At 47.3% G+C, this 23,630-nt stretch overlaps 1 protein-coding gene across 2 annotated transcripts in view; it reads right to left on the minus strand.

The window, feature by feature from the left end:
* Positions 1 to 23,630, minus strand: part of GAS7 (growth arrest specific 7) — a gene marked incomplete at both ends in the record, with an annotated part of 101,985 nt that overhangs the window by 52,858 nt on the left and 25,497 nt on the right. For both annotated transcript variants that reach the window (XM_082008352.1, XM_082008351.1), the window contains one exon: positions 8,463 to 8,586. In XM_082008352.1, coding sequence (XP_081864478.1) covers positions 8,463 to 8,586 — 124 coding nt within the window. The remainder of the gene's footprint in view (positions 1 to 8,462; positions 8,587 to 23,630) is intronic.

Genomic DNA, 23,630 nt, shown 5'->3' on the forward strand with positions numbered 1-23,630 from the left:
GAGTCAGTTGCACTCCATCAGTTGCAAGGAGGCCCGGTGCCATGTAAACCGCCCCGTGGTCAAAAAACCCAAAATTCTGACAACGGCACCAGCCCCTGAGCCACGTGTGTGCTTTCAGGTGTGCTTTCCTGTTCCTTTCAGCGTTCTTCTCTGTCACTGAAGTGATTGATGAAAACACTACCTGTGATTGATGAAACACTACCTGCATACTTGAGTTCCCATTTGTGAACAGCTCAAGCACCAAGAGCAAAAAATATATTTAATCCAAAAAAAGGTTTCTGCACCATGTGAGGAAGGAAGCAAATGGTGAAGCAGAGATGGTGCAGTGCCAGTCATGTCCAGAAAGGCAATTTGTTGGGTGGATCGGTCACCCAACACCTCCTGTTTTCAGGAGAAGGGAGCAGAACTACACAAAGGGTTCATATGGGGCAGCACAGTGCCCCACCACACCAAAACTTGTACAGCTTTTGCTTACCGACCTTCTTCAAATCCTCTGTTCCCTCCCTGCTCCCAGGAGTGCATCCATGCCAGAAGACTGACTGCACAGTGTGGAGCCCACCAGCTGCTGCTGCTGCCCTGTGCACTGCTGGATAATCCCACCTTTCCCTGGGGAGGAGAAGGGCAGGACTGTCCAGGGAAGAGCAAGATCTGTCCCAAAGCACAGTGGGAATATTCAGCACAAGTGCATGTGGGTACACATGAAATGAAGCACAGTAAATGTTCCTCTAAACTCATATTAAGATTCTTTGACTTAGACAACCAGAAAAAGCAAACTAGCAGCTGAGTGACAACAGCCTAGTTAGATGTGACTTATGTAAAAATTGAGGAAACACAAAGATACCAAATAAAGAACAACTCCCATGTGAGTCCCAGGCATTTGTCATCCTCTACATTGGTAAATATTTTTCATAGAGGTTAAGCTTTACAGACTGAAAAAATAGGCTTGACAGGGACTTCATGAAGTCATTTTGTCCCTGCTGTGTCTCAAAGCAAGGCCAACATGATTTTTCACTGTTTTGCATAACTTGCTCTTAGAGACCTCTAGTGATACAGATTCCCAGGCAACTCCCCACTCCCACACTTTACTATATTAGAGAGCTAGGAAAAGTTAGAGTTGTCCTTGTTGCAACTGAAGTGTGTCACTGCATCTACTCATGATAGGCATTGCAGTCTTTTCTGCAACATTTTATGCACTTGAAGCCTACTTTCATGTTCCCATCCACGTCTTTGCTTTCTTAGGGCAGACAACCCCAACCTCTTAACATTTGCCTACAGGACATGTTTTCCACGTCTTCCATCATTCTTGCAACTCTCTTCTGGGCTTTATCCAACTGGCTTACATCTTTCCTGAAGTGTAGAGCTCAAGCAAGATAAAATATTCCTGCTGAGGCTTTATAATTTCCTTGTAAAGTTGGAGGCTTACTTCATGCCTCACAGACAACATTCCTATTTATACAATGGAAAGTGCTGGCTGGTTTTATACTAGCACAACACTACTGGCTCACACTTGGTTTTAGATCCTCCAGAGCCCCTATGTCTTTGTCTGTAAACTGCTCCATTGCTCGTCTTTGTCACTTAATTATTTCTGATGAAATCTCTAATCTTAAGTGCATCTTTACTGATCAGCATCCTACTCTTCCAGCATGTGCCCTCAGCTGCAGGATGATTGTGAATTCTGAGCCTGTTCTGTGCAGCACACCATGTTCTCTCCCAGCTTCTGTTAAAGTTAGTTTGAATAAGTACTGTCAATGTCAACATGCCATTCATTACTGGAAATACTGACTAGAATGAAGGCTCAGGCAGATCCCTGCAGGATTTCCTTTGGTGCAAACTTCCCTTTGACAAGGGACCATTGATTACCATGTTTTGAGTATAATCTGCCAAACAGTTTTGCACCATCTTATTGTAATTTAACCATAGTCCTCTTTCCCTTTAGTTTGCTTTCCCTCTAGCCAGCTTTCAAACTGCCTTTGCTGCTTTTAAGACCTGTCTTCCTGTAAATGAGCTGCATGCGGGGTCTGCTCACAGACCTGCCCTGCCCAGAGGCTGCATAGATGTTTAGACACAACCCTGCCACATGAGAGTGCAGCAACCACTGCTTGTCAATGGTGGAAGTTCTAAAACGGCCATGAACTTGCCAAGAAAGCCTGCTCTTGCTAGCACACACCTTCAGAAAGGCAGTGCTTCCCCCTGCAGCCCTAGAGCAGGGCGGAGGGATCCTGTGTTGTGCTCTGACCCAAGCCAGGGCTCAGCCACAGCCCTGAGCTTGGTGAATACACCCCACTCTGGAAGATGCCTCCCACTGACTGACAAGGTGACTGGTTGGGCATGCAGGACAGCTGGAGTGCTGCAAGAAGAGGACATGCCGTGCAGAAGGTGTCCAAATACGACATTTAAAAGAACAGACAGTGAACCCAATGCCTGGAGCACCCACATATGTTTAGCACAGAGCAGAGATAAGTGACTGTCTTCTACCTTACGTATGAGAGAGAAAATAGAAGGAACAACGAAAGGGAGGATGCATGATAGCAATGCCTAAGGGATGTGTTAGATGTATAAAATGAAAGCACGAGCATTAATTTGTGGACTTCAGGCTACGGAAGACCTAGCAGAGCACTGTTCAACTGAAAATGCAGTGCTACATTTGATACCTAACCATCAACTCTGAAGTAAAAAACACAACGTAGCACTCTAGCAATTAGCTGAGTTTAGTGGCAGGCCAAACCTGAGTGCCTCTGGACTCTGGAAAAGGTGGGATCAGAGACAGCTCCTGCAGCAGTGTGCTGTTGGTGGAGGCTCAGCAGCTGCATTCTTGGATGGAAGCAGCTGGACGGGGTCCCCAGGGTGCAAGGCAGAGCTCAAAGGAACTGCTAGCAGGGCACCAGCTGAGGATGCTCCTGGATGCTCTGTCACGGAGAGGAGCCCTTCCTTCCTTCCACTCACTTTCTGGCTGCTTTTTCCCCCAGATCACTAACTGCAAAATAGCACTAGAATCTCCCACTCTGTCCACTGAACAGTTCTATGCTTCTAGTTATTATTAGTTTCTCCTCTCAAATTTCTGCATGCTTGAGTAGAAACAGATAGCCTCTCGCCTCTACTTTAGCTCCACTGCCTGGCTCAGCCTCAGTAGGTAGGAGAAGCACAGAACAAATAATACAGAAAAGCTTCAATAGGGGGGATATTCTAAGTTATTTATAATAAGAAAAAAACACCACATTAAAAACCATCTCTACTGCAGACAGAGAGACCTGCAGTAAGCTAGAATAGCCAGTCATATTTATTCTCTCTGAAACCGTTTGGTCTCTCACCCAGCAGAGCTCAGACCATGGCTGAGATATAGAAATCCCTTCTTGGATTAAAAAATTTCAAGGAAGAAAAAAAAAGGCTAAAGTACAAGCCGCTATAACAAAGCTGAAGCTGTACAGTCCCTTTAGACAATTTCATGCTTCAGCACCTGGAGAAGACATCCTTGCATTGGCATGGTGATTCTGATCCAGGTCCAGATTCTGCACTTGAAAATGGAAAACTCCACAGAGCATTTCAGAGGAGCCTGGAAGGGAACCTACCTTTGGTCGATGACAGATAGCAACCACAGGACAATTTCATGTTTCTTCCTGTTGAATAGGAAGCTTTGTAGATCCTGATAACAGGAGACATGAGACATACAGAGGGACATGCCTAAAATGCTCTGAAGTCAAAGCCTCCTTCCACTTTGGAACTGAAAACTGAAGGTTCCAAATGGAGAAGGAAAACTCATTTGTCAGTGTAGGCCAGTGCAACAAGGTCCCTGAAAACCTGTACATTCCAAATATGTGTCCCAGTGTTTTGCTGCATGTCAGAGGGTCCCACCCTTCTGGTGCCAGCTCTCCACCTACTCCACGCAGCAGAAGGCCCTGGGAGTGCTGAGTAGACAGTGTACTGGCTGAGGTCCCCCAACTGGAACATCTACCATAACTTTTGGTGGACAGTGCCTTGCTGTTATCCAGGTTGCCTTAAACTCACCTTCCAGTGCAGCTATGTTAATGTACAATTCTAATAAAATATGTTATTGAAATATCAAGTTTCAGCAAAGTAGTTACAGGTGCTTGTGAAAGACAGAAGTGAAAAAAAAGAGAAAACCACAATCAAACCACGTGGACTAAAAATAACAAGACAGTTCTTTCTCATTCCCTTATGGCTCTGAAGTGTTGTCCTCTCCTGGCAGGGTGCTACACAGAGCTTCCTTCTGCAAGCATACCTTATGCCTTGTTGCATCTGTTAAGGAGAGCCGTCCATGAGAAAGTCTGCATCACAATGTATGCTTGTTAGACAGCTCTGGTAAGCTCTTTGCTGGGGAAGGCTCCTTTGCTGGGGAAGGCTCCTTCCTTCCCAAGCCCTTTGAAGGAGGTTCAGACAGATTTAATCTTTCACTGTGAATCTCACAGTACTTATTCCTTGTCCAGGAGATAGTTTGGACATTTGTCTTCATTAAAATAAGGACTGCTTCACTCCCTTGGAGATGCAAATATTTCTTTCTCAGATGGGCTGGACCTACTCTGTTTGGCTGTCTGGTTAATGCTTTGTTGGCTCAAGAAGTTCCCTTTTCTTTCCTGTAGTGACTCGCATGTTTAACTATGAAATGTTATCTTACACAGAACCTTGTATTTTGTAATAGTCAGTGCATTATCAAGTATACTTGTTGCACCCATCTATATGGGATTAATACATGTAGAAAATTGCTCACATTTGGCTGAGACCAGACACAACAGTAGTTGGATGGGTTATCTCTAACATCTTTCTCTTGTAGGCAGATTAAACATCCAGGTTCTGCTGGACTGCATGGACAGACACCTGAGTTGTTACTGCCCGTGCTATGCTATATTCTAAAAGAGCCTACATTTCATCAGCCCTGCTGAAGGTGAACCTCTGTCCAGAAAGGAGAAGTTATCAATACGGTTTGTCAGGATGTGCAGTGTCCTAGCAAGAGAAGTGCTCATGCCCTTCCTTGGAGGCACTATTGCCATCAGCATCCAAAGCAGTATTCCCTGACCCCTCACAGTCTTCTGCTGCATGTGTGGCAGATGAGAAAAAGCATCATTTCAGACCATCTCAGCTGTTGAATCAGAGGGGAAAGACCATGGGAAAGCAATGTGCACAGGGTGTACATTATTTCCTGATGGGTTACCAATGTCCTTTCTCTTTCAGCTGAGACCAAATGTATGTTCTAGCAATGGCTGTCATCCCCACTGTGGTTTTACAGCAAGTCAACATGCAGTCAGCCAGCCATTTTGTGATTTGCTGTGTGAAAACTGCTGAACACCCAGGCTTCCCCATGGTAGGAAAAAAAAAAAAAGAAAATTTTTGAAGATTCCGGAGGAGGTCTTGAAACACTTTCTGATCATCCATCTCAGTAAGAGATGACTGGTCTCTGGGAGATCTGAGAAATGGTCATGACCTTACAAACCAAGAGTTTTTCATGAACTACTGTTGGTGGGTAATGGTGAGCAGAAAACCTTTAACTACATGGATCAGATTGAAGGCCAACCAGCTAGCTTCCACTAACGTCTGAGTTACCATGTTTGTGCACTAAACAGTGATATCTCTTTCAAATGCTCCAGCGTACTTTCATCAACTGGTGATAGCTACAATGAAGACAGAGCAACCTAGGGGTACATCTACACAAACAAGGCCTTGACAGAAAAGAAACCTAGTTCCTGCTGCTGAAACAATGGTGCTGTGGAGGCAAAGCAGGAAGGAGGCCTATGAAACCCTGTGACAGAGATGTCACATATCCCCATGACAAATGCTCTAAGGGTTTATCTTAATACTCCCAGCAGCAGCTGCAGCAGTGACAGGACAAATAAGCAGTTATGACAAGTTAGCAGGGGCAGTTAGTGAGCTGTCCAGTCTATGAGACTTGTGATAAACATTACCTACACCAGTGCAGCTCTATCAGAGGAAAGACGGGGACTGCAGTTTTATAGCATGTTGTCTTTGTCTTACTATATGTTTCAAGGCCAAAGAACACTTCCTGAGTGTCAAGGTGTGATCCCACTGTTAGATAGCAAGCCTTGCATGCCAAATGTGACTTTATGGCTCAGCAGGTCCAACTTTGCAGCACAGTCAGGGAAGAAAGTGCATATCCAGCATGAGACTGGACAATCTGCCTATGGATAGTCCTGTACTACCAGTTTTGCAGGGACAAAGGTCACAGCCAATTAGTCAGATTAAATCAAAACAGTGTCCAGACACTGCTCATGCCAGGGCTGGATGAGGCTTCATCACACACTTCAACAGAAAGGCCTGGAGGTTGCATTCAGCTTCTGCTTTGTCTGAGGCCACTGGTGACACTTTGGCACATAATCCACTTTGGGAAAGCATTGGCATTTGGGATGTGAATCTGATAGTGCAATAAAGGCCAATTAGAGTAAAAATACTCCCAAGCAATATCATCAAACTGATAAACTAGCAAAAAGCAGTACCTACACAGCTAGAAGTCTTTCAGGCAACAGCATATTTTAACTGAACAGGCTGAGATTAACTGAATTTGCCAGGAACACCAGCTAAGTCAGAGGAGTGAAGGGGCCAGAATGCCCCTGTATATGCTGCAGGAGAATCCTGTTGTCTCACAAAAGGCTACAGCCCTCATGGAATATGTGGGAGGCTCAGAAATGTGTGATTCTTGAGTCCAGCACAAGAAACAAGAGCAAGCCTAACTTCAAAGTCAGCTGGGCTTAGGACCACTCTGGTGAGGAGCTTTCTCATCTAAACAGAACTTGAAAAAGTGCTCCCTAAAGCGAGGACCAGACTTATGTAATCCCACTTCTATCCTCTCTTTTATTCTCTGTTATTCTGAGAACCATATTTCTTGCTGCATAGCAGTCCCATTTCAGTAGCTGAGAACACAAGCAGAGGTGGTTTGGGCATTCTCTTGAGAAGGACTTGTTGGAAGTGACCTCTGGAAGTCTCCAGCCCAGCTACTCACTCCAAGCAGGATCACTGCTAACAACAGATCAGGTCAGACACAGCTTTGTCTAGCCAGGTTCTGAGATCTCCCAAGGATGGAGATTCTACCACCTCCCTGGCCAGCCTCTGCCAGGAGTCTCCTGCCTTCCTAGAGAAAATTGCTTTCCTGATTTCTGACCTGGACCTACCAAGCAGGATGTGGCTATCGGCCCGTGTTATATTGTCTGTAACTTTTGTGAGAAAGTAAAAAGCTGCCTGACATTATGCAAAAACTGAGTCCAGGCCATCTATTTTTCTGTGGTTCCTGTGACGAGAGCTTTTATCACATAAAAACCAGGCTCTGGTTTTACCTGACCTCAACCCAGTGCATGTGAGTAAGAGTCCATCACCATGATGGCTCAGGACTAAGTTTATTCACCTCCTCAGCCACCTCTGAATCACAGTGAGGACAGGGTATCTAGCTTCTACTGATCTCCCCAGCCATGCAGGCAATGCTGCCCACGAGCCAGGGCAGGCTGTGCTTGAAAATGAAGGCAGTGTTTAATGGTAATGTGCCTTCTGGAGGGTCTTACGAGATGTCAGTGCATAATACTCAGGTAAATAATGACTTGACCAAGTTCTAGGCCAAAGGCTTCTGAAATAACTCACATCAGTCCCTGAATGGACCGTGAGGCACACTGTGACAGCCCATGCCTCTCCTTGCACTCACAGTGAGTCAGAGAGGAATGCCAGGTCATTCCTGATGGCTTTGTTTCTGTTGTGAACAAGGTGAACTCCTACTGTCCTCTCCTCCCTTGTCATTCTGTCATTCTTTCTGCTAAAGAAATCTGGTTTTGCTAGTCACAAGTCTCTGTTTTGCAATGCTGTTGTGAGCTCATGATGAGAAAAGCTTGTACACACAGAGTCTTAGGTAAGCCAGAGACAGTACAAGTTTGACAGGTCTTGAGCAGCTGATAAGATCATGACTTAAAGTCTGCTTCTCTACTAGCACAACAGTGAATAAAACACAAAAATATAGACTGAAAATTCTGTCTTTGATGTCCCATTACATATGTTTTTCTTCCCGTGTCTCCATGGGCAAGCTGACTCTGACTTGAGCAACTTTTCGAGCAACTATTTCTGTTTTCCCCTAATGGTGCTTTAGTGATACTTGACATTCTATCAAACTACATATATCTACATATATAGGCATAAATATCTCCCTCTAAAGGGAAAGGAAATAAGGAAAGTGGTAAAAATTATATCCTTAACAGTGTTTTATATTCTAAAACATCTATGGCAGGGGTGTTTCTACTTTATATTCTCTGTCTTTGGTAAAAGCTTCAGATGTCTTGTAATGGCCAGAATTAAGATGACAGAGGATCAGAAAACTAAGTCTTCTTATAATGATTTTCTTTCATATGGTGGGAGGGTTATATTAATTCCTTATCAAAATCAACTTGAGAGACAATTTTCTGCAAGAGATCTACACTGCTAGGGTAACAAACACATTTACTGGAGCCCCCACCCCCACTTACCATTCGTGAAGGTGTTCACATAGTATCTTCGGCCTTGGGGAGACATATAGCTCTGCCAGCCAGGGGGAAGATGGCCATTCAAGGTATCTTCTCCTGTCTGAGGAGTTGCCTTTCTGGGTTTCTGCTGAGAAAATTAAAAAAATCCAACCTATTAACTCAATACCTTGATAATGTAAAATCTAACCAGACACACATCTAGAAAGGGACCATGTGGTTTGGCATCTAGAGATTGCAATACACCCACAGACTTTCAGTCCATTTCTCCCCTCATCTGTCCTAGCTTCATCTAGAACATGAAGCAACCTTCCCTTGGAGCCCTGAGTACACAGAACATCCTTCGGAAGAGAAATGAAACCCCTCTGTATTTGATGTCACATGAGCACCTGGACCTGCTCAATGACTTTTGTTAAGCAGTAAAAGGCAAAGCATAGAATAATCAAGTGTCTGAGAAAGAAAGGCGTGCATCTGGCACTCATTTACTTTCATGAGGATATACTAGTGGGTAAAAGCACTGGTCATGGAAGCACTGCCCCAATTTAATTTACAGGGGCACCATCACCTTCAGACATTTTCAGCAAGAAATACTGCAGAGCCATGTTGCCTACAGGAGTAGTGTGCTGAAGTAAATTTATCATTATATATTAATAATGCATGTAATTAGCAATGCATACATTACTGATCTAGATGTAATCCGGATCCATATCATCCAGATACAGGATCATTAGGATCCAAATTACAAGGAGTGATCCAGACCATCAGGAACAGCAGGAGATGAGTGTCATGTTATCACCTGCTCTCTAGGCACACACAGATCTGCTATCAGGGTCCAAGTGCCACCTCAGCTGTACATCTCTTCACCACTTCACTTGCAAGCCTCAGTGCAGTTTCAGGGTGCAAGGAAAAGAAAGGGGTGAAGCTGAAGTGCAAGTAATTGTCCGCACTACATTGCATCACCTGGACTATTTCCCTCTTCCAAGTAGCTCTGGCGGTTCCTTGGCAGCTTGGTATTTACAGCAGCTGCTTGACGTGAGACTGGCAAAGAGGGCTTCATCCCAAAGAAAGGCATGAACCCCATCTGGTCCCTTCAACCGGGAACACTGAATAAGGCAAGGGTAGAAAGAGATAAGATGCATGGCCAAAGATTGCCAGTTGCAGCCCCACATGGCTGCAGCTGTGAACCCAACAGTATCCTCCTGATTCACATCCAGAAATCTCCACTTCGCCTTTCCACATTCCTTAAGGCAAACCAGGCATGCAATATACTAATTTTTTGTTTGTTTATTTGTTTATTTGCATTGCCTTCAAAGGAAGAAATATAAAAGAACAAGGAATAATGTGTGAAATGTAATTATCCCATGGAAGCTAACCTCTATCCAGGAAGTGCGTTCCGACATGGTGGGGAACAACAGGTCTGAAGTGACTGCACTCAATTCACAAGCAGCCACATCTAGGGACAAGCAGAGTTTCACCATTTGGCTGCATATAATGTTCAAACATTGATAGACATATGAACTGTACCGTCAGAAAGAAACCTGTGATGTGTCCTTCTCCTACACATCCAGTCTCTGAGTGAAATTCCAACTCTGTTCCAACCCAGAACAAAAGGTATGTTTAATGATTTTGGAGCCAAAAGTCTATATTTCTTTTCAGTTTCAGAGAACTCTGATTACAGTGGCTCTCAAGAGGCACTGAACTCAGGAATGTTCTTCGTGCCTCATCAAGCGTAGTTGGACAGACGGGTCACAGGCTGCAAGGCAGCCATACGGACCCAAGGCCAGTGTGAGATGAATACCCTCACCACTGCAGCACAGATGGAGCCTATGCTGGTTCAGAATTTAGCTCCTCTCCTTGAGCAGAGGTACAGCCTGGGAGACTCAGCTGGCCCAACATAAATGGAACAAGTTAGCTCGGGAGATAGGAAGGGACTCTACCGGATGTATGACTCAAATCTCATGCTCTGCATGCCTATGGCTAGCAGGGTGGTATGCAGAATTAATCAGTAGGATCTCCACCATCTATTCCTATCCCCTGTGTTTCTGCTCTCTAAGGTTTAATCGAATCAATTTGTAGTTCCACTCACCCTGCTGTACATGTGAGAAAGCAGAAGCTTTCACAGTTTATGCTGCTATTTTGGCTATTTGATTTTTTTTTTTCTGATCTCAGCTTAGGATGCAAGTGAAAACTTCTCTTACACACTAGCCTGCTCAAAGGCACATGCTCTCATTATTGTTAGTGTTATACTATTGCCTAGAAATGCATTCAATGAAAATCTTGTCTTAATGAAACTAGCACAACCATGCTTGTTCTGTGATTACAGGGGCAGGACCCCTCTATGCATACCACGGAAACACTTCTCTGTTTCATATAGCTTTCTGTGAAAACTCGGAATCCTAGTAATGAAAACATTAAATCTCATAAATATGACAGAAGAATCAAGCTATCCCAGTTTTACCTCTGAGTTATCTGAGTTCTTCTCCAATGTGAGATGGATGTTTACGTAAATGCCTTGTTTCACTATGCAATGCCATTTCTAACATGGCTCCAACAACCATGCACTTATCTCCAGTTCTTTACAGACATGTACTGGCACTACCAGAAACTTGCTCTCACAGCCCTGACATCTGCAATATGGCCCTAATATCCATCATCATCCTTTTGTTTGGTTTTACTCTCAGTCAAGACTGAAAGTAACTCACTGCAGGCTTTCCAGGCATGACGGCCCTGGAAGCATCACACTGCACTGACACGTGCTTTTCTCAGACGGGCCTTACAAACAAAAGCTGTTTTGTGCAAGCTTCCTTTTGGTGCTGTTCAATTCCTGTGACCTGCCATGCAGGGGAGCTTTTCCATCTCACATCTCTCTCTCAGACACCCCTCTCTACAGTTTCCTCTAATGTAATCAAACGCTGAGAAGAACAAAGAACTCTTGGAAAGAGTATGTCTGACCAGTGCAGTCACCCCAGTAATTGCAATAATAGCTAAGAAGGCGACTGGTTGATTTCTGTCTCCAGGACTACCTCCTGAAGGGCTGTACTTGCACCTCACCCATACACAGTCCTTGTCGCATACACAGGTAGGTCTGGTGAGAAAGTTAGGGCTAAAAGGTTTAGGATCAAGTAACATATGCGGAGAAGGTCAGATCAGAAGGGAAACCGTCATAGCCCCAAGCTATTTTTTGAACCACAAAACCAGTCTTTCTCTCAGCATATTCCAAGGGATAGCACGGAGTGCTAGGACAAATCTTGGGGCAGCTCCTGAACTCTCTCCATCACAGGGTTAACGGCCCCCCATTATTGTTTGCAGAAGCACACTGAAGAAAAACGAAATTCCACAGTGTAGGAGTATACCAGCTCATGAAGAATTTGGCAGCAGGTTGGGTCCCTTAGACTCACTGCACAGATCTCTGGCCTTGAAGATAACAAACTTACACCAGACTCTCTCTGCTGTGCACGATCACCCCATAAAGAGGAATTTGGGATAATCCAACCCTGAGTCCTGTTCCAGAATCTAGAAGGTACAGAATTTCACACATTTTTACTGCACACTCACCATTTCTGTCCTTAACACCTTCTTTTCCTTCTAGAACTGAAGTCCTATCCATTCCCACTACCCTCTTTCTTAATATGGTCCTACAGTGATCCCATGTACCAAGTAGGTCAAAACTAGGTTCAGCTCACTTTAGGGGCCCATGGTATGACTTCATTTCACACAGGCAGCACCAGTACCCTGCAAGTACAGATACTGCTGGTTTGCTTAAGGGAAGCTCTGTAATTGCCCCAACACCCTTTGAGTCACATTTTCAGTGTTGCTTCAGGTCTCCCTGATGGATTGCAGGAAAAGCAGAGGTCTTTTACAGATAGGTGCCATGACTGTACTCTTAAACAAAGGCTATGCTAAGAGACAGATGTAGACAGGATGGAGTGGACACCAGCAAAAGCTGCATGGAAATAGTACAAAGACCAAAGTTAAGCCAATGTTTTAGTTATAGTCCCTGTCAAAATGTGTATAATTTCAAAAAAGCACACAAGCATTAAGTTTTGCAGTTACTAATTCTATTTTTGAGTTACTAATATTTGTACCTTTGCTTCTGATTTTGCCAATAAATAAGTGTTGCAAGCACAATAGCCCATATGAATGGTAGTCAAGAGGCCTGAATATAAGGAAAACCCCAGTGCTGACAAATGCTGAAGTTCTTGTAAACAGTGGGGCAAAGGTTTGCTTGGGTGTGTGTGGAGTATGGATATGTGGATCTGTTCCTATCGAGAGGAATGTGATCCTAAACAGCAGCTCACTATTGGGCAGGACTTTATCCCTCCATGGGGACTGCAGAGGACAATCCCCTGGATGCTGGGACCACATTTGTGTTACAGCCCCTAACTGGTCCCAGTACAATCCACTCCCACACACACTTGAACTCCCACTACTATAGCAGCTCTACTCCAAACTGATACTCTATGGGGGAATTATGAGGGAGATTTTGCTGGGACTCAGGGAAAAGAGGAGAGTTTATCACCTCTGGAAGAAGGGGCAGGCAACTCACAAAGAGTACAAGGATCTCATTAGGTCAAGCAGGGACAAAATTAGAAAGGCAAAAGCCCAGCTAGAGCTCAATCTGGCTACAGTCGTAAAGAATAATAAAAAATGTTTTTACAAATATATTAACAACAAGAAGAGAGGCAAGGAGAATCTCCATCCCCTACTGGATATGGTGGGGAACATTGTCTCCAAGGACGAGGACAAGGCTGAGGTACTTAATGCCTTCTTTGCCTCAGTCTTTAATAGCCAGTCCAGGTCTACAAGAAAGGCCGGAAGGAGGATCCTGGGAACTACAGGCCTGTCAGCCTGACCTCTGTACTGGGGAAGATTATGGAGTGGTTGGTCTTGAGGGTGCTCACAGGGCATCTGCAGGACAACCAAGGGATCAGGCCCAGCCAGCATGGGTTCATGAAAGGCAGGTCCTGCTTGACTAACCTGATCTCCTTCTATGACCAAGTGACCCATCTAGTGGAAGAGGGGAAGGCTGTGGACGTTGTCTACCTGGACTTCGGTAAAGCCTTTGACAGCGTCTCCCACAGCGTTCTCCTGGAGAAACTGGTAGCTCGTGGCTTAGACAGGTTTACTCTTCGCTGGGTGAGGAACTGGCTGGATGGCCGAGCCCAGAGAGTTGTGGTGAATGGCGTTAAATCCGGCTGGCGACCGGTCATAAGGGGTGATCCCCAGGGCTCGGTTCTGGGGCCAGTCTTGTTCAATATCTTTATAGATGATCTAGATGAGAGAATCGAATGCTCCCTCAGTAAGTTTGCAGATGACACCAAGTTGGGTGGGAGTGTTGATCTGCTGGAGGGTAGGAAGGCTCTGCAGAGGGATCTGGACAGGCTGGATCGATGGGCAGAGGTCAACCGTATGAGGCCAATGGTCCTGCACTTCGGCCACAACAACCCCATGCAACGCTACAGGCTTGGGGAGGAGTGGCTAGAGAGCAGCCTGGCGGAAAGAGACCTGGGGGTGCTGGTTGACAGCTGGCTGAACATGAGCCGGCAGTGTGCCCAGGTGGCCAAGAAGGCCAACAGCATCCTGGCCTGTATCAGAAATAGTGTGGCCAGCAGGAGTAGGGAAGTGATCGTGCCCCTGGACTCGGCACTGGTGAGGCCGCACCTTGAATCCTGTGTTCAGTTTTGGGCCCCTCACTACAAGAAGGATATTGAGGTGCTGGAGCGTGTCCAGAGAAGGGCAAGGAAACTGGTGAGGGGGCTGGAGCACAAGTCTTGTGAGGAGCGGCTGAGAGAACTGGGAGAACTGGGAGAACCCCCCCTGAAAGGGGGTTGTGGCGACATGGGTGTTGGTCTCTTCTCCCAAGTAACTAGTGATAGGACAAGAGGAAATGGCCTCAAGTTGCACCAGGGGAGGTTTAGATTGGATATTAGGAAAAACTTCTTCACCGAGAGGGTGGTCAGGCATTGGAACAGGCTGCCCAGGGAGGTGGTGTAGTCGCCATCTCTGGAAGCATTCAAAAAACATGTGGATGTGGCGCTTCAGGACATGGTTTAGGGAACATGGTGGCGCTGGATTAATGGTTGGACTTGATGATCTTGAAGGTCCTTTCCAACCTAGTGATTCTGTGATTCTGTGATTCTGTGAAAGAGGAACTGCAAAAGGCATAAGGGAGGAATCAAAGAAGAAATGAAACTTGGCTTCATCCTCTACTCCTCACCACCACCACTCATTGAAGCAAAGATACCAGGAGGCTCTGGGATAGACAGTGTGGGGCAGTGGCATATGGGGCTGGACTCTATAATGCATCACAGATTCAGTACCTCATAGTTTTGTCACACACGGCAGCGCAACCTTTTAAAAATGAGAGTGCCACGGAGACCATGGTGGCAGCATATCATCCCTTCTCTGCCAAAGCAAGGGACTCGAGTAACAGCAGAGACTTTCTCACTCTGTTTTTCTCAGCAGACACAACGCTGTCCTAGCCAGACCCTCTGCAGTCCCTTCTGGCATCAGCACAGTTTAACTGGAATCATGTTTGCACAACCATATGGTAGAAGTTTGGGCTGACCTGGCATGGAATGACAGGCAATCCTGTTGCCGAGATAAGACAGAGATGGGGGCCAGGAGATGGCATGGAGACGGGAAGCGACCAGCAGAGGGTGTTCAAGAGCCCAGTGCCACAGCTGGCACAGCTGCCCCAGGCAGGCTTCAAACACCTCCCCAAACCCAGCTCTTACAGGGACACACCCTGGGTCCAGCCACATGTCACAAGAGAAGTGAGGCACTTTCACACCTCTTCCTTAGACAGCTCAGCAAGACTGCACTATTACTTTCATCTCTTGTTCCTATTTTTAGGAGAAATATTGCCAGCACCGTTTATGAGAACAGTAAATCACAACGGAGGACTGTTTACATGGAGAGGAGGCTTCGATATCAGCAGAGAGCGTTACGAACCAGCAAAACCAGAACAGCAGACAGTGACTGGAAGCTGAAAATAGACAGGCTCAGATTGAAAAGAATCTGCCAATCATCAGGATAAGTATTGACTGGAACAACTTACCAGGGGGCTGTGCACTTCTTGTAGTTCCTCCATCGAAATTAAGTGGCTCTTTCTAGAAGATTTGCTCTATTCCAATCAGAGGAAAGGATGGGACCATGGAGCCCCTGACTGAGCAGTGCAGAAGCTTGGGTTGGGTGGGCTAGCAACCCCTTCTGCCTTCCAAATCTTGCAACTCCTGCAGTGCCTTTGAGCTGAGAGAGACACTTAACGCCACTCCCCTCACAGTCACTTCTGGGAGTGTCACGAGCCACCACATGGTGGTGGAGAGGCAGATCTGGAAGTGGAAAGGATGTCTGCAACACACCGTTGAGGAAACAGGAAATCTGAACAATGTGAGCAGAACAGAGAACGTGTGACCCCAGTGAAATCCTCCAGCATCTGTATTTGCTGCCTGGAAAAGGGACCAAAGTATCTCTGAAAACATTCAAAACCAAAAACACAAGCACTTCCCTCCTACGAGATTTCCTAGGATCAGAAGTCCATATAGCAGGGGTACACGCGGGGTAGACAAGAGCCAGATACCCAACAGAACTCATTCTCCGTGACAAGTGATAGTTTTCATTTGCTGTCTGCAGAAACACAGGGACAAGATTCTCCTGATATATGCACAGCAGAAAGGAACCAGAATTGAGCAGCAAATGCAAAAGGCATTTCAAAGGAGAGAGGGCAGTGGAGCTCTTCAGCACCAAACCATGTGCCAGAGAGCTTGCAAAGGCAAGCATATGAAATAAAAGCAGATGTATGGGATTAACCCACATAGTCCAGGACACCAGCACTGACAAGAGGCAGAAGGACATGCCTTTTAGGGCGGAGTACATGAACCTGACAATCACCTGTGGCCCATTCCCCCCGCATCCACAGGCATTGCGTTAGGGATGTCAGGGAGAGGAGGACAATCAGTGCAGGCAGGACAGCCACAGCATCACGACCCACAGGTGACACTCTTGACCAGGGAACAGAGTTTCATCTGTGCGCTGTTAAGCACAAATTGTCTAGAAGTGTGTCTGAAGAGAATGAAAATGAGTCAGACATCCTGGATGCTCCATGCAAGAAAGAGCACCAGCTATGGCCTGCGCATTGAAGCCCTGGCACTTGCTGTCTAGCTGAGCCAGCTCAGCACAGGCCAGCACATCCAGCAGGGAGGCAGTGGGGGTGCCTCTCCCACTCCACCTCTTCTGACTTTCTGACTATTTTGTTCTTCTTTTATTTCTTACTCTTCTTGATCAAGTTACCAGCAGCACAACTCAACCTGTTGCAGACCACCTGGCAATGTGATCCCCTTCCAATGCTAAAAAGAACCAAAGCCAAAAGGAGTTTTATGCAGCAAAGTGAGGCAACAGGGAGTGAAGGGCCCACACACATCAGTCCATCCCTGACTGACCCCCTGAGACAAGTTCAGCCTTGCTCAATAGAGGAAAATCACTTCCCATTTTCAAACTGCAGGAAATCCCCATTGCTTTTCAAAGAGGGAGCCTAGGGAGGAAACATCTGTGCACTTAAAAGCCTGAGCTCCCTGAAGATGTGTTCGCTCGCATTGTGCTCCAGCAGAGTGCAGCCCAGGGGCTCGCCTGAACACAAAACCCAAGGCAAAGCAAAACAACCCCAAAAACACAAATGCAGGCCCTGAGCAACCTGATCTAACTCTGAACAGGGAGTTGGACCAGAGACCTCCAAAAGCTCCTTCCAATTTAAATTCTTCTATGATTTTATAAACATATTTCAACGGAGCACCCAGCCTTTGAGCAAATGAGGAGGGTGCCTCTAGCTGTGGCAAAGGTTTGAATTAAATGCAATGTCCCCATACATCACTTACCTGCTGTTGCCACTTGCTCAGAGTCACACAGTTTTGCTGAGATCCAGCAGCACAAAGAAAGGCTACAGAGTCCAGCTCAGCAGCTCCCCTGCAGTGTCTTGGCCAGGAACAGAAAGCTGGACAAAACATTCAGGGGAAAGTCCCCGCAAGAAGCAGCACGAGAACACAGCAGGGGAAAATTGCCACAGCGTGAACCTGCACCAGAACAGCCCACCGTCCTGTGGGGAAAACCTTGCTCTGTACTGACATTATTCAGCTTATGTTTCTGTCTAATTGCAGCTGTCATAAATACCTAACTTGTCAAAGGCATGTGTCAACCCACAGGTATGAAGCAGAAGCGAGGCAGACATGGTGCAGTCAAAGAAGTGGGGTCTGGGTTTGAACACAGCTGATGCTGCAGACAGGATCTGCTAGTGAGAGAAGTCCACAGAAGACCTTTGGTGGCAGAGATGCCTACACCAACACTCACGTCTATCCCAAGTATGGCACGAAGATCCCAGCATTGAGAGGTGCCCCGCAGACCCTTCCCAGACTGGGCATGGGCATGCCCGCACTAACATGTGCCCTGGCAAAGGCGAATGCCTGGGGCGGCTCCGAGCCCCTCCAGCATTACCCGCAGCCTTTCTCTCTCTAGTACTTTGAGTCATTCTGCATTTTGTTCATTTTTATGCAATCTTTCTTGCTCAACATTTGGTTTCCATGGAGGCACATACACTGTGTGAAACAGATTTATATTTAGAAAGTGGAGCAGGTCCCGGTTGTCACGGCAACCAGCACAGCTTCAGCTGAATCTGATGGCACATGGCTGCTGGGGACAAGTCGCCCTCCCTGGGTGGCCCTGCGGGCACCGCCTCTGCAGCAGAAACACAGCAAGACACTGCCAATGCCGACATGGCCACTGCCTTCCGGCCCCCACAGCCCGGCCGTGGCATTCCTCCTTCTTGGGCACCATGTCTCGTCTCTGGCCACCTTCTGTAACACCAACCCTCCTGCTCAAAGAGAAAAAGTCCCTTTGCCTGTGTCAAGTGTCAGGGCATCTCAGAGCGCTGCTTGCACTGCCAGGCTGGAGCTGTGGGCTGAGCTGCGCCCAGCACATACCACATGCCAGCCTAGCAGGACAGCTCTCATTTTTCCCAGTCTTAAAAATCTCCTTGCCCTAATAAGTCTCCTCTGTGTCACACCAAAGTCTTCTTCACCCCTTTCTCCTAAATAACTTCAGCATCTCTGTGCAGCTGCCATTCCCTTGGATACAGTCCCTGCTGCCTTCCTACCACCCCGCCGCAGCTGTGACCAGGAGGAGGACCAGGTGGCCCTTCTGCATGGGTCTGTGCTCTAGAGCCAACTCTCCTGCAGCTCCACACCCCTCTGTTTCCCATTTGGCTCCGGCATGCCGTGTGCGTACTTCCCACCCAGCTTTACCTTCCCTGCTGAGGGCCTGCTCTCCCAGTCAGATGCACAACTGCCAAAATCCTCGCTCCTCTCCCACCCAGGTCCCTGGGTGGGGTGCAGGCATGTGCCCAGGACTTTGCTTTAAGGTAATATCCATGAATAGGCACCATGATTGCAGAGAATTAGCCTTCTGGGACTGGTATACTTCTCTCTGCCAGTACCCGAAACTAGGGAACAACAAACTGTTTCTGAAGGACATACAACCCAGGGAGATACACTGGGTGATGTTTTCTGGGTCACTGCTGTATGAGAGACCAAAATGGGTGGGAAAAAAAGCCCTTCAAAACAGGGGCTGTCAAGGTGAAAAATCTGAGTAACTCCAGTGCAGCTCAGTCCTACCCCTTCCTTCTCAAGGTGTACCTGGTGCACGCAGCCATGTAAGGGGCCAGGCTGGGTGAAGCCACAGCACTGAGCTGCAGCTGAGCCTGTCCCTTTGGTGGGTCTCATGGGACCCGTGGCACCAACTCTGGTCCAGATCCTACCACAGATGATGTTCACTCCAGGCAAAGCAGCAGTTCAGGGAGGTGCTTGGCAATGGCTACAGACTTTTTTGGCTGAGGAGAGGAAAGCTGGGGAGGTGTAAGAAGTAGGCAGGATAAGAAAGATCAGGAGGGAGATTCAATGTGAGCAAAGAGCATGGGAAAGAGCATGGGGCCCTGATTTGGGGAGGGTGATTAGCAAGAAAGAACAAAAAGCCTGTGATGGCTCGCAATTTGGGGAGCAGCAGGTGTGGCAGGAGGGTGAGCACAGTTTGCAGAGGAGGACAGCCCGTCTGGTGGCTTTCTCACTTGTTGCTCTGCCTGAGCTCTTGGCACACTCCCAAGCAAGTTCATCATTTTCCTGTCCTTCCTTTTCAGTGTGGTCACAGCCGGTGTGAGTGGTAGCCTGTGACAGCATTTAGCACTATCTGACACAGGCATAAAGTCCTGGCACCGAATTAGCATCCAAGAAAGGGGAGACAAAGTACCACCCTCACAGCAGGTGCCACCAAAGACCCCGAACAGCCAAATGGGAGAGGTGCCTGCTCGAAGAAAGCCTGTCTAGAACATGGTGACCATGGCTACACTTTGCAAGTATAATGCATATATAGCCACAGGGAGCTCAAGAATCACCCCCTAGGAGAATACACAGTTGTTTTTCCTTCCTGTGCTAATGGACAAAAAGTCATTTAATGAACAAATCTGTCCCATTCCCTCTGAGCAGCTCCTCCCAGCTAGTGTTATCCAGCCAGGCTATGCGTGGAGAGGTGGTGGCCAGAGTGAGACTGGCTGGAAAAGAAGCAATGGGTGGTCACATCAGGCAGCAGCAAGGAGCTGACACTGCTAGGTAGAGCTTCTCCAGTGTGGCTTGAGGAGGCCAAATGTACACTTGGCTAAGGAGTCGTCAACCAGGCAGATTGCTGTGATGAAGGGCTCAGCTCCATACACAGTGGAGCACAGAGGAATAGTAACAGCAACACAAAGGGACAATGATGGGTGGGAAACCGAGATAACCTAATCCCACAAACAGAGCCCCCTGCCTGGAGCCTCCCCTGTGCATAAGAGCAATCAGCCCCATTGGTGACTCATGATGATGAGTCAAGGGAAAGGCTCTCTAGATCATCTTACAGACTGATACTGCCCCTAGGGGTATGGGACTCATTATGGGATGCAGGCAAAGAGCATCTTGGGATTATACAAGACAAGGGGTGGTTAGGGGAAGAAAAAACGGTGAGGGAAAGGAGGAAACCAGTATGGGAAAACAGAGGAGTAAGGAGATGAAAGGAGCTAGTCATGTGTAATTGGGCAGCCAGTCATCACATTTCTCTGTCCATGCCCTGACTGATCACTGCAGTCCATCCCATCTTCTTATTAAAATCCATTTATAACTATTTTCCTGGGTAAGGACCTCTCCATTCAGCATGCATGTGCATGCATGGAGATTTAATTAGTGTCAGCAATGGGGGTGGGGACCACAAGTCATAGGGGCTGGTGTGTTTGCAGTGCCAGCAACCGGGGACACTGGAGTTCTGGTATATCATGTGGATGCATATCAAGCTGGACTAGACACATAGCGAAACAGCCGTAAGTCTTGGCCAGATACTGGAGAGGCCAGAGGGTCTTTGAGCTGATACTGGAGGGACCAGAAGATCCAAGCCAACTACTGTAGGTACCATAAGTTCTGGTTGTTAGCTGAGAGCCGTTGCTTATGCATGTCTGTGTGTGTCAGGTGAAACTATCTATGGCCCAGCTGCTAGGTAGATGGGGTGTCTACATCCAGTTACCAGAATGATCTTCAGTGTGTGTCTGTGCATGTGCTGGTGTGTGCAATAAGGTCTGCAAACCAGCAACTGGAGTGGAGCTGCAATCTCAGGGGCTGCATGACCAGGTGCCAGCAACTGGGGAGACTGGGATCCAGGGCCAGCTCTGGGAGAGATTGTGTCAGGCCAGTTACTGGAGGGCTCCATATTGTATACATGTATGCATTCCCCACTAACAGACCTTTATCCTTTTTGAGACAGAACGGAGAACAGGATGAGGCTGTTGGTGCCGTTTGTGAGAGTGCTGAGTGTTTCTGTCTGTGTTGATCTGTGCAGCTGGCCATGTGTATACAGAAGAACCATGCCTGTGAGTTTGTGTTGTATGTCTACTGGGAATACATGCTTAGCCTCACTGCTGTCTGGACCTGGGGATATGGAGCTGTGGCAGCCTTGCCTTTAGTGGGCTACCTGATTCAGCAGTCCCTAACACAGCCCTTGGTATTTGTCTTTCCAGGTGCTGATGTGGAGGAGAGTTAGTTGAGGTGGAATAATCCCAGTCCAAAACAAAGCTAAGCAATGATGAAGAGAGATACCCTACTCGTGCCTGTCCCTTGTTATAGCCCTGGGGGAACGGGGGAGCATTGCAGCGTATCTCTGTGTTCATGCCTTTGTGCAGAAGCTCAGCTCTGCAGCATCAGTTTAAGAAAAAACACACACACTGTCTGCCTAAACTCCAAGGCACGGGGTACTGAAGAGGAAAGAGGCAGACCTCAGCATCAACATGTGGCCTTGGACATCTTCATGGGAAGTCAGCATATGTATGTATGTATGTATAAGTATATATATACATATGCATATATGTATAAGAATGCCAGGAAGGACCAAGCTGGTACCTCTCACCTGTTCCCAAGCACAACTGTGTCCAACTGCCTCCCTCAAACATGGAGCAATCCCTCCCAGCTGTCTCTTTTCCTATAGCAGTCAAGGAGTTTCTCTGAAATATGTATAGTCCTTTTTCTTCTTCCCAAAGAGAAATAAAGAAGTTAGCACTTTCACATTCTTCATGTTTTCCTTTCAGCACCATTGTTTCTTGCTGTTCAGAGTTAACATTTGGCATCTAATTTGCTAAGCAGCAGAGCCAATGTGGGCTGTGGAGGTCTGGGAATGGTTCACCTGCTAATGTACAGCCAGCTTGGGTCACCAGCAAGCAGTGCACTGAGGGCTCTGCCCTGCTACCTTTCTGTTATTAGGAAATGAAGCCATGGTGTCTTCCTACCATGATGTCTCAAAGTAACGGATGTGGCCAGCAGAGACAAAGCTGATTTCTCAAGAGTTCCAGAGCTGATGGTAGTGCAGTTTCATATTTCTATGCCCAAGCTCTGCACGCTGCCGCATACACTCGGCTCACTAGGATATGAGAAATTTTGACATGAGCTACTTGAGTCACAGACCCATCCCCTCAATAGGAATTGAGGCCCAGAGCTCTGCCACAGGCTGCCATGAGCTGGCTCTCCTGGATCCCAAGACTTCCCCAGGCAGGAGTTGTAAAACCATAGCTTGGAAGGGTGGGAATGGGCTGGAGAAGGTAAAAGCCTGGGTATGAGGCAGCACCAGCACTCTGAGAGCTCTGGGCTACATATGCCCTGTGCCAGGGCAGCCCACGAGGAGGCAGGAGCCCTCCTCCCCTCACCGTGCTCAGGAGCAATGTGCCACTCCGTCTCTGACATCAGCATCTGGTACAAGGCAGAGCACCAGGGCCAAGTGCTCTGAACGGCTTTGTTGTCCTCAGCAGCCAGGGACAACAGGGCTATTGTTGAGCAAACCTTGTACTGTAAGAGTTACCCCATATGCCCAGAAAGTCACAAGGCCATGTCAGGCCAGCTGCAACATTACTGCTTGTCTCCAGTTTGAAATGACACACTGTGGGGACAGATCTCCCTCTGAGTGACTGCAGAGCGTGGCACACCAGCAAGATGGTCAGAGGCCCAAGGGGCAGCTGGGGAGCTGGAGCTGCTTGCTCCAGGTGCTCTGCACTGGTAAGGTGACTGGATGAAGTTAGAAAAAGAAACTTCCCACAGACACCTAAATTCACGGTCTGACCCCTCTCCCTGGGCTGTTGCAGGGAAAAGGGGGGCAGAGAAGTCACCCACAGTGGGCTTGAGGGCAGGCAAGGAGCTGGGCAGCATGGCTGTCTTCTGTACTCCTAGGGCCCTGTGAGTGCAGCTGGTTTTGGAGAAATGAAAGATCTGGGAATAATGCCAAATATTTTTATATTTTATGGGCCTCCAGTCCATATGCTGCAGGAAAGCTCAGCCTGGCTAAGTGCTCTCTCCCTACATGCTGACACAACACACTCTTACCAGCCTAGGATGAAGCTTCAAGCCTATCCATGCTCAGCTGCACATAGAAATGTGTCCCCTCTCTCTGGCCACGGACAAGAAGCACTGTTGGCTTTGTGGGATTAGATGTAGTGTTAGGGTTGGATATTTCACAAGTTATTGCAGCCAGCTGCAAAATGCATGCATGAAGAACTGGAAGGGAGCCCCAAGCCACTCTAGATTTCATGGGGATGTGCCATGCCCCCTCCTGCCATGACTGTCCCCAAACAATGCC

This window comes from Phaethon aethereus, assembly GCF_964289735.1.
Source record: "Phaethon aethereus genome assembly, chromosome: 18".
Lineage (NCBI taxonomy): Eukaryota > Metazoa > Chordata > Aves > Phaethontiformes > Phaethontidae > Phaethon > Phaethon aethereus.